This window comes from Primulina eburnea, chromosome 4, assembly GCF_022965805.1.
Source record: "Primulina eburnea isolate SZY01 chromosome 4, ASM2296580v1, whole genome shotgun sequence".
In the NCBI taxonomy this organism is placed as follows: Eukaryota; Viridiplantae; Streptophyta; class Magnoliopsida; order Lamiales; family Gesneriaceae; genus Primulina; species Primulina eburnea.
Genome location: NC_133104.1, coordinates 37,154,235 through 37,166,352, shown reverse-complemented (window position 1 = coordinate 37,166,352; position 12,118 = coordinate 37,154,235). Strand labels below are relative to the sequence as shown.

At 35.4% G+C, this 12,118-nt stretch overlaps 1 protein-coding gene across 2 annotated transcripts; it reads left to right on the top strand.

Moving 5' to 3' along the window:
* The first annotated feature begins 2,439 nt into the window (after positions 1-2,439).
* LOC140831073 (uncharacterized) lies at positions 2,440-9,242 on the top strand. Of its 2 annotated transcripts, none has more exons than XM_073194829.1 (5): positions 2,440-2,556; positions 3,864-5,937; positions 7,013-7,133; positions 8,121-8,180; positions 8,279-9,242. In XM_073194829.1, exons 2-5 carry the CDS (start codon positions 3,974-3,976, stop codon positions 9,134-9,136), a joined length of 3,003 nt encoding a protein of 1,000 aa, XP_073050930.1. In that variant the 5' UTR covers positions 2,440-2,556; positions 3,864-3,973; the 3' UTR covers positions 9,137-9,242. The 2 variants fall into 2 exon arrangements, with proteins under 2 accessions (XP_073050930.1, XP_073050931.1); XM_073194830.1 differs by having other exon boundaries at positions 2,446-2,560.
* Positions 9,243-12,118: the final 2,876 nt, after the last annotated feature.

Genomic DNA, 12,118 nt, shown 5'->3' with positions numbered 1-12,118 from the left:
AACCCCCGCCCTCTTCGGCCCCGGGCCTCACATCCTTCACTCATATTTTGCACCATATTATATGTTTTAACACTTGATTGCATGAAAAACATGATACACTTTGTATTTTTTTTTGTTTTTATGGCATAAACATAACAAAAATAGGGTTTTATTTTTTTAAACCTCTTGTTTATGATGCAAAAAGGGGCTGCGATGATAGGGACATGAAAAAAGATGAATTACAGAGGGTTTAGGGGCTAGACAAGGCTGCATAAGGGATGGACATGGATGGTAATGAAAGTGAACAAAAATTTGGGTTAAAGGAGGTTAGGGTTTCGACCAAGGTTCACTAGAGAGGCACAGCTCTTAGCTCATGTTAGGGCATGATCGAGAGACCTAAGGGGGCTGTATGATGGTCCTAGAGTGGCTGCACGAGGGCTGGTTCGAAGGCAAGGGGGTTGGGACGTAAGGCTTGGGCGTGCATGGCTTGGGGCGATCGACTTTGAGGGCTGCGGCTTTTAGGCTTGTTAAGTTTTGTCCAATAGGTTCCCTAGGGTTCAGCCATAGTCGTAGGAAGGGCTCATAGGGGCTGGTCTTTTTGGTTGAGGGCTAGGGCCGAAGAGGTACATGGCAAGTAAGCTTGGGTTTTTGAAAAATATGGGTAAAATTTCAGTAGTAGTTCATGCATGTTTAATGGTTTTAATTGGATTGATTTGGGTTATATATGGTATGGTTAGGTGTTAATAAATTATGGTTCAAGTTTTGTAAGATTTGGTTAAATTTCGAGTCGACTCGGGTTAAAATCGAGATGTACGTCTAAGTTTAAAAACGAATTGAGAAATTAGTCGGGGAGCTTAATTTTACGTATAAGAAATATTTGTAGGTGTATTTTAAGATGTCATGTTAAGTTTGGATAGATATGGGTCGTCGTTTTAAGGTCTAAGGATAAATTGGGAAAGTTAGGGTTTCAGGGACGAAACGATCATTTTACACCTGAAAAATGTTAGACGTTCTGGCAGCGTCCTGAATACTATAATGAATGTTAAAGTGTTTATTTCAAATGTTCATGGAATTTTATGACGAAACGTTAATGCCAAAAGGTATGTTGCATGCTTGGTTTAAAAGAAAAATGATTTATATATGCATGAATTTGTGTAAGTGATAGAAATACAAAAGGTTGAAGGAGGTAAATTAATTGTGAGTAATACGATGATATGATGATATGTAAGATCAATACTCATTTGACGGGTGAGAATGTCGCTGATGTCCACGCCACTTGGTATCATGATTGTACGTAGATGGATCCATCTACCTACAACTGATACGAAAATCACAATTAAGGATCCAGATCCAATAAAAAGAGAAATATATATGTATATGATGAAGGGAAAGAAAAGCATGTGATGAAAGGAAAATGATTAAAGTTGATGTTCATGAAAAGCTATATTGATTAAAAGTATTTTCATCGTTACTTGTGAATATATATATATATATAGATATATATATATACACACACACACACACATATATATTACTCGTTATCATGATTAAGGTTTGCTGAGTTAATAGACTCACTAGATATGATCGATGCAGGTGAACATGATGTTGATGAATGACTTGATGGTTGAACTAGCTGGACTGATGTGCACACAATCCGAGGACCGTTGCTAGTTCTCTGCAATTATGTTTATGATTTAAGATTACTTTAAAGATTTTATGACTTTTGATGTTTTTGAGTAGTTTTGAGGGGATTTAAGATACTTATACTTTATTTTGGAAAATGTTAATTTTAGGTTTGATTGACGTTTACGATTTTACGTCTTGAATTGAGTTTTGGATTTTCAATTGGTGAGTTGATTTTAACTAAGAAAAAAATTCTAGTATATTTTAAAGAAAAACGAGTAGTCGACGTTTCATATAGTCAATCGATCTGACTAGTTCAGCCCGATTCTAAAAACACTATCTCAAGTATATATAATCAAGTGTATTTTTTTAGTAATATTTATTTTATTCTTTTACTAATATACTTATTTTTAATTATTATAAAATATTAACTATTTTCAACCATTTTCTATATTATAATTAAAACTCTCAAGAATATAATAAAAATCTGTTTGCATAATTGAATTTTTCAATGAAATGCTTAATTGTTAAAAAAACTAACAGGTATATAGATTTGGAATAAAGATAATATACAATATTCGTACAAATTAAATTAAATGATTTTAAAATGTCAACATTATTCAAAATAATTGTGTAAATCTAGAAATAGAGTTAGTAAATAAAGCAAATCGGCATTTGTTCCATCAATTTTAAAATATATGGCACGTTTATTAGATTTCACACAGAAATCTTGTTTCTCTGGTTTAAAGTCAAAAGTCGTTAGCCTTTTTGAAAACGTATCACAATAACGCAATATATGAGACATGTGAACACGATTTTGCGTCCTTACAAATTTGGCCCAAATTTTGTATATAAATTCGATTTGTGCACCGATTTTGCTAGGGTTTCATTTTTCTGTGGCGGATCGGCAGTCTCATGTCTGTTTACTAGTTGATTTCAAGATTTCTTCAACAGGTCGGTAAAATTCTCATCTTCATGTTTTGTAGACGAGGTTTTACCTTTGTGGATTTGTTGTGTTATCAGAGTGGAGTATATTTTTTTTTTTTGCATATAATTGAATTGATGTTTATTTCAATAGTTTTGAGTTTTAAGATTCTTTTAATGATTGAGGTTTTGATTTGAGGTTTCGAAAAGGTTAAAAAGATTTATTCATTTTGCATGTTTTTTGATTTTTTGCTTTGGGTTGGGAATTCAATTATTTTGGGTAATCAGATATTGTTCACATGATCGAAATGAAGTGTTCGAGTAGATTTTAAGATTTCTGTTGCTGTTTATCTTGTTGAAAGGAGATTTTTCTACTGTAATTGATCCGAGTTTTGGAATAATTAGGTTTGGATGGTTAATTTAATTTTTGCTTCTGTACACTAATATTTTAATCAGACAAACTGGTGGGTTTCTCTTTTTAAATTCAGATTTGTTTTAATAAATTCTGTCAAATGTTGAAGTACAAGTCCATGCTTTCATTTTCCTTTAATTTTTATTTATTTTCATTTTATGGCGCAGTTTTTTTTATGGTTAAATGGTTAGACGCTTTCCCAAACATGGATTTGGTTATTTTTATATCTGTGTAGTGTGTACCATGAGTGACCTTTCGGGAACTAGTTTGGCTCTGCACTTTGGCCTCCTTGATGTATGTGCAAAAAAGTTATTTTTGTTATTGCTGGATGATTACATTCTCGCCTAGTCTCCTTGAGAACTCCTCCTTGATGTTGTAGGTGCAAAGACGTTATTTTTGTCATTGCAGGATAATGATTACATTCTCGCCTAGTGTCTTTGAGAACTTTTCTCTATAGATACAGATTGATTCTATGCTTTCTTTTTATTGAAGTTACTGCATTCATGGCGTGTGGCTGATTTTGTTCACATCTTTTGCAAATTATATTCTTATGCCTGATATCGCAAGTGTAAGTAATTAAATTTTTTTGACTTCTGATTCCTGAATGTCATGGCTATTAACCTGTCTTGGTTGACTTTGATGATAGTTTTTATTTCCTAGGTGATTGAGTGGCTCATTTCTTCTTTATATATACTCTTATTGTTAGTGCTGATACAGAATGTATACTTCTAGTTACATATTTTAAGGTCATTTTTTTTCTAAAATACACGATGTTATCCATGTTGAATGTTTGTTCTTTGGCATATAAATTCCGGATAACTTCATCGATTTGTTGGGTTAGCCAAAGAACGAAAATAAATTTACTTGCTGAAAGCTTTTCTTTTTTTCCCCCCATTGATATGACATTTGAATCCTGCCTGTGCAGGTAAACTCTTGGAGTGTCAACTAATTTATACAATTTTGAGCTGAGTAGCCAGTCCATTGTGTCCCGCACTGTTGTTTGAGTTCCCTGTATCTCGTTGGAAGGTGATTTAGATGGAGCATTCGTCCAGCTCTCTGAACTTACCGGTATCAGGCATGCAAATGAAAATGGTAGGTCATGTGTTGAATAATCATGTATCGAATCCTTTCTTCGTATCAAAAGAGCAAATGGGTTTGGTGGTGCCAGTACCAAATAATCCTGGGTTCGATACATCAGTTATGCAAAACAACCAAGTTGTACACAATGCAATTTCATGTTATAATCCGGTATCGAGCCCAATTTTGATGTCGAACACGGTAGGCCATGTATCTGGAGACAAGGCATTTTTGCCAGTTAAACGAAAGGCTGATCTGGAACATCTTATGAGCAATTCTACTGGACAGCAATCGCTGCCACCTAGCAAGCGTCAATCACACATGGGAGCTCATGTTGGTTCAGCAAGACTTCTTCAACCATCAGCACCCCAAAGGAGAACTTCAACAATTCAGTCAAAGTTTGTGGCTGCTGATTTACGAGCTCAACCCTTGGTGGATAAAAAACTGATGCAAAACAAATCGATAACAGGCAAGGATGGCTTTGAAGCTGTAAGGTCCAAAATGAGGGAATCTTTAACTGCTGCATTATCTGTTGTGGATATGAGCCAACTCAAGGTTTTTAATACCCAGGAAGACCAAATTAATTCACCCAATATGCCTCACATGCCTGTGGATTCGAAAGTTTCTGAATCCAATTTGGCTACAAAAGGGCTTGTTGTAGGTTGTATTTCTGAGGATTTTTCATCAAAAGGATCAGATGTAGTCGGCGCAACCAATGATTGCCAAGTGTTATCTGATGAGCTCCCTACAGGTGAAAACAGAGGGGGTGATGATCAGGCTTTTCAGAATTTCCAGTATGGCTCCATTTTACCCGATGAGGACATTCCTTTTGGTGATAGTTTCTTCGCTAAAGATGACCTTTTACGGGGAAATGGACTTTCTTGGGCATTCGACTTTGATGTCCAGATGAGGGAAGGACTGGAGGCTCAAACTTCAGAAAAGCTCAACCCTGTTGAAGAGTTAATAATTATGGGTCACAGTGACAGGAGTGTTGTAGAAATGCCAACACCGGAAAATGTGGCTGTTAAAATCGAATCCGAACTGTTTAAACTATTTGGTGGCGTGAACAAAAAGTACAAAGAGAAGGGCAGGTCTCTTTTATTCAATCTGAAAGATCGTAATAACCCAGAACTGAGAGAACGTGTCATGTCTGGTGAAATATCTCCTGAGAAATTATGCTCAATGACGGCTGAAGAGCTTGCTTCCAAGGAGTTATCAGAGTGGCGCGTGGCAAAAGCAGAAGAGATGGCCCAAATGGTAGTTTTACCTGATACAGAAGTTGATATTAGACGTTTGGTTAAGAAAACACACAAGGGTGAATATCAATTAGAAATTGAGCGTGATGATGAAATTTCTGCAGAGATTTCTGGCGGAAATACTGTATTGACACAACCTCATCCACAAAAGAAGATTGAAACTCCTCCTTCAGTGGCAAGTCCTAAAGATAAAGAAAATGCTGCGGGTCAGAAGAGTTCAAAAAATAAAGATTTTTCAGGTAGCCTGATCATTCCAACTGATGGGGCTGATTTAATGCAAGGAATGATGGTTGATGAATTGAAGGATGCAGAATTTCTACCTCCAATTGTTTCGCTGGATGAATTCATGGAGTCTTTAAATTCTGAACCTCCTTTTGAGAATTTATCTCCAGCCGCTACACATAAGACCCTCATGACACACAAAGAAAGCCCCAAGGTGGTTGTCAACTCTCGGGCTCCTGATCATGCTTCAGTTTCTCCAAAAGATGCTTCTACCAAACATTCAGATGATGTCAAGAAACTCGAAGTTATGACTGATAAGTCAAGTGGGAGTCCTACAAAGCAAAAATATCTTCCTAGTTATGCATCAAGGGTTAGCTACATCTGGGAGGGCATACTTCAGCTAAATATATCAACGTCAATCAATGTTGGTGGCATATTTCAAAGGTTTGATATGTTATAGGTGGACAGCCTAAATAACAACCATTGATTCATGCTGTGTTATTTGTATGTTGCTATGCTACATATTGGAGTTTTATTGCAAATTGCATGAATTTAAATTGAAAGTAATTTTTGCGTGATTCAAGTTACCTGTGCTGTTGTCCAATATTACCCATTTTAAACTTATTTTCAGTGTAGAAATAAGAGCCTTTTTGGCTACCTTGTAAGTTATTTGAAAGTCCTTGAAGCAAGATTTTTGTGAAAAAAATTAAGATCTTATAAAATCTTTTTAACCAGTGAAGATCGTACCAATTTATTTTTAATATAATAGTAAGTTGTTCTATTCTAAATAATCTCAAATCTTATTTTTATTTTCTGAAATATCTTCAAATCCATTTTTATCATTATATCAATCTTTTATCGGTTATTTTATTCCTCTTCCCTTCAATTTTTTTTCTTCAACAAATCTCATTTAGTGTATGTTTTGAAAGCTTAATTTTAAAATATGATAAAATCTGAGAACCTATAAGTTTTGAAATATTTTATATTTTCTTTTAAGTGCATAAGATACATAAAATGAGTCTAGCCAGTCGGACTCTAAATCTTAGATTGTGTAGTACTATAATTATGACTCTTTTGCTTTACAGTAAGCTAAGTTTTTAGTTGAGTTCTCTTTGTCCCATCCTAGAACTCTCATCCTTCTGTAGTGTCTGAAGATTGCTGATGACTTCATATTTTGGCCTATCTTTAGTTATGGTGAAAGGAATTCTGATTTGTGTACTAGAATGTGCAAGTTTTTGCAAATTTGGTATGTGTTAGATACCCAACGAACAAATTTGTGACCAATTACTGTTAGAACAATTGATTCTTTTCTTTTTCGCTTCTTCAGCTCCATTGTGCTTGTACTGTTTAAACAATTGATTCCTCTTTTTCACTTCTTCAGTTGCATTGTGTTTGTAATTGTCATGCAGATCAATACTGACATGCATGTTTGATCATAAATTTCTTCTGAAGTTATCAAGAAAGTTAATGTATTTATGTACTTCATTGCTTTCCCTCATTTGTTCATTTCTGTCAACAGTGGTGAGAAGACATCTACCAAGGAGTGGCCCACCTCTCTTGAGATCAAGGGAAGAGTTAGACTTGACTCATTTGAAAAATTTCTTCGAGAGCTCCCTATGTCTCGAACTCGTGCAGTCATGGTATACCGAGGCCTCTTCTTCCTCTTCTCTGCAACTAATCTGTACCACCTGTTTTTCTTAACTTTGGCCTTCTGTTTTCGTATTAATCCACATGGTCTCTTATTGGTTATGTGTAGTGTTGTTTATCTAGCATTAGTGTGGAATGTGTGGATGTACAATAGCAGTTTGGATCGAAACTTTGCGAAATGGCTAGTTCAGGATAATAAGATTTTTCTCCAATTTGCATCCTTTCTGGATTTTTTTATAGGTGACGATGTTATAGATAATTAAAAGAAGTATATGCTTAAGCTAAAGAGAGAATTAGATTTCTAGAAATAATTTGAATTCGCACAAGGTGATGCGATCTTTCTTTTGACATCGTTTATAATTTTCACAATGCAAAATCCTTGGATACACAAGTCCTTATAAGAGAAATTATAATATAAAATGTTGGTGAATACATAGTCTTTGTTGACGCAAAAGAAGTGAAGCTAATACGTGCAGCAGGTGTTTAAATCTTTCGACTCGCAGCAGCAGATTGTAACTGTGGAATATTTTTGGTGCTGCTATTTGATTAATTTAAAATGTTGATGCAAGCTTTTGCTTGTGATTCAATGGCATTCATACCTACAGTTTAGAACATCAGTACTCAAAATGTCGAGTTGGTGTCGTTCTTTCTTTTTCTTTTTTCTGTTTTGTGCTTAATCGTCGAAATATGGGACTACCGTTGTTATTTGATGTCGTTTCAGTCCAATTTAAAATTCTGTCAATTGGATAGCAATGGTTATTCTGAAAGTTAACCCGTACATAGTTGAGCTCACTGCAAGAATTGAATCATAGAACGTGAAAATTCCGAATATGCTTTGTGAATTACGTCTTAAATCTTTAAATGTTATTTCGAAAGTAAAAAGGAGTAAAGAATCCATCTTCAAGCATTAAAGCTAGGTTACCGTTAAAATGTCCATTTTACTTGTTGCATTCATTAATCTAACTACACTCTATCTTCAGGTTCTGCAGTTTGTTTTGGGGGACAAATCATCTAAAACTCCGCATTCCAGCCTTTCTGAGGTAACATTACTTCCCATTCCACGTTATTTTAAATTTATGTGGGCTACGCCAAGTGTTATCGTTTAATTTTTGTGACGTGATTCTGTTCTTTATGAAAGGCTATCGATTCATTTGCTGCGGACGAGAGGCTGGGTTATGCGGAAACATCTGCTGGCGTCGAGCTTTATCTATGCCCTCCGACCGCAAAAATGACCACTATGATTAATGAACACATACCCATGAAACAATCTGAGACTGATAATACTGTCGAAAATGGACTGTTAATTGGTGTAGTTGTGTGGAGAAAGGCTCATAAAAGCAGCATAGTATCACCTAATAACTCATCTTCATTCAACAAACACAGCTTGAAAAAACAATCTCTCGACCCTCCTAAGAAGATGCAAGAATCATCTAATGTTAAAGTTAACGTTAATGCGGTTTCAACCAAAGTTGCACGTCCCGCTATAATGCCTCAACCCGGTGAGGATGATGATATACCACCTGGGTTTGGCCTGATGGCTTCTGCCCGAGCTGCCAAAATCGATGATGACTTGCCGGAGTTCATTTTTTCTGGGCATTCGAACCCATCGGTGACCCGGATTTTGCCACAAGATCTGCATGATCGTGGCGTGAGTTCTACTCAGCGTTCAGTAGATCAAGTTAGAGAGCTTATTAAAAAATATGGACAAAGTGGTGGTAGTGCACCGAGTAGGAGCTCGGTAGATGATAGGACCCTCGGTATTATTAAACCATGGAATGACGACGATGATATTCCTGAGTGGCAGCCGCAACTGCCAAATCAGTTGCACAACCAGCCCTATCTGGCGGCTCAAAACCACAAGCCGTCGTTGCAGGTTCCCCTGCCAAGTCAACGTATGGTTGACATGCCGAGCCAGCCGGCGGGTCCACCTTTAAGGTGGCTGACCCATCAGCTACCCCCTGGGCCCCAACGTGATGGGAGATGGAACCGATACTGAAATAGGATTAAACATAACTTCTCGTATATAATTTTGTGCTTTAATTTATTATGTCTTGGTTTGTGACTACATATATTTTAGTTGTTGGTTTATTTTGACCTTTCAACGGAGTTTTAGTTTTATTTAATTTTTAATTCATTTTGTGACTATTTCATAAATTTCGTGAGGTGAATGAAACAGCCTTCGTAAAGAATATTATCAATATTTACAACTTTAACCTTACATGGCATAGAAAGTCCTGAAAATATATCGATCGTTCTTATAAAGTACTAATTTGACAGAGACGAACAATTCGTATCTTGTTAAAATTTCTCGAACCCATTTATCGAGACACAAAGTAGTGCGTGTTCTTGAAAATTTGGGGTTAGATGATCCTTGGGAGAAATGCTTATGAACCCATTTATATTTACACAGTCCATCTTTTAACCTCTTAAAGCGTATTGTGCCAGATTTACTTTCCCTGGAGAATAATTATTTTATTTGTTGATTTTGGTCGAACGAAAAATAGACACAAAGTTAGCTCGAGCAGAATCCGAATCGGCTAGCTCGTGCAAGAAATTCATAGTCTTTATTCGAAATATGATTTGGGTTCAACATATAGATTCTATGACCATTTACACTATGATCAACCTCACTTCATCTTAAGCTTAAGCTATATGGATATGGAGAGTGATAGGGATAGGAGGTCTGTGTGTTAGTGGAACACCAGCTATCCTGCCTTCTCATACATATACACAGGCGAATCCCAGATAAAAGCCATGGCATAACCGTTGCTATTATCCCACTTATCTTATTACAACGATCAAGTTCGTTTACAACTATTAAAAGCTCAATTATTGGCTTGGGAGAGGGCGGTCGTTGCACATTCAACAACTCTTTGCAATAGTCATGAAATCAAAGGAAAAATTGCAACTTTAGTACAATTTGTTAGAGTAGATGCTCAGCGAGTCAACTTGTGACTTGATTTTTATTGACTCACTGTAAAAAAATCTTTATTTTAATAATATTTTACTGTTTTACCCATTTATGACATTTGTTTTATCTGTATACTCATGCAAGCTGCATAGATAAAGTCTTTTAATATTATGGTACAATAAGGTCTATCTCACAACTTAGATCATGAAATTCATGTGACGTTACTGTATATTATAAATTCGTTCTTATTCGAAACAGTCGCCTAAAATAATGATAAATGTCGCTTGAATTTGAGACTATCATATTTGATAGTAACACCACATTTCATTGGTATGAACATGAAGATTTCCAATCATATAGATGATTGATCATATGATTATTGTAATGAACAATCCTCTCTTAGACTTTTCAATGGTTATCACGTATCGAGTAGATAAGTCTTTCTTATGATTGAATACGATTAGTCTCTTGACTTGAGACAACATAAATGTGTGAATATCCATTGTAGTCGGGGATTCACCGCTCACCTACATGTGTGAATATCTCATGTGATCTGATGAGTTAATAGTACAAGAAATTTCTGACCAGAGTATCGGTTGTGATTTAAGGAAAAGTGTTTTCTTAATTGTGCCCACTATACCACTATGATTACTCAAAGATACATCGTATCATTATCGAATTCATATGCAACTCTCAATATATCAATGTTAACATATTCGATCGGAATATATAAGTTGAACGGATCGTACTTTACGTTAACCATAACCTACTGGTTTTTGCAGACACTATTAATGATACCTAGGGGATCATGAAGAGATGCTACTAGAGACTCTTACCATGATCTGATTTATACAATTAGACTTGAGTTCTGACGTTCTTGTGATGAAAGGATTGATGCACATAATGGGCTAATAAGAATAAGCTCGTATAAGAGAAAATTTTATCTCGAATCTCATGACTTGTGAACCAACAACTAGTTGTATCTTTGAATATTAAGGGTCAAACAAGTATTGAATTCTATGCTCTGTTGAGATAGTCGAATTTAAGGAGTTGAATTTGATGACTGAGTTTGATGGAGATCAAACATATTGCTTATAAAATTGTTTAAGTGAATTCAGTATTTAAAAGTTGTGGAAGTGAGTGCTAGTTTTGTGAGGAGAGTGTAACTGCCAATTTAGCGAATGAGTTACAAAATAGGAAGCTGAAAAAATGAATAAGTAGAAATTTTAACGTTTGAAATTTTCAATTTTTTTCTAATAAAATTTTTTGTATCTTCTATGAATCGGCGATGTCTGATCGTCGATTGGAAGTATGATGAAACCACAATCATGGATTATTTTATTATAGGGTTGGAGAATCTTAATACAACTCTAACTAGTAGAAGTCTTAGTTAGAAAAAAACCATTGTAAAGGTTTGACAAGGTAAAAACTACTAGTGAAAGTTTTAATAAAGTAAAAACTCAAGTCAGATTTTTGACAAGGTAAAAACTCCAAAATAAGAGTCTAATAGAATTCTAACTCGATCCATGAAAATTATTAATATGACAATACATATCAAATTTACATGCTATACATTTTATCTCTCCTCACAACGGTCTAAATTCGGCCACCCCTCTTGTTGAACAATCCCACGACCGAGCACCAGCATTCTTCATTGTGTGCCATCTCTGCCCCATCACAAAACCTTTGTGCCGCCGCATGAATCTTACAAATTTATCGCAACCGATACTCAACACAAATTTTGTCTAGATTTCTAGTGCAATCTAGGCAAAGAATAAAGTTTTCAGTCTTGGACCTAATTCTTGTAGATTAAAGAAGGTGATTTCCAATAGATCAATCATAAGGATTTACAAAAAAGCTATTATCGATTAAAATCCGAAATAATTTGGTGTCCAGTACTTAGAACGCAAAGGTAATAAACTCTAAACATCTTATGTATGAATTTGAATAATATGACGCCCAAATCATGTTTTGAATGTCAATGCTAAAATTTTTCATCTCCTGCATTGGCTTGGGTGGGAAAAAACGTTACTCCAACATTAATATTAGAGTTCAGGTTCTCTTTCA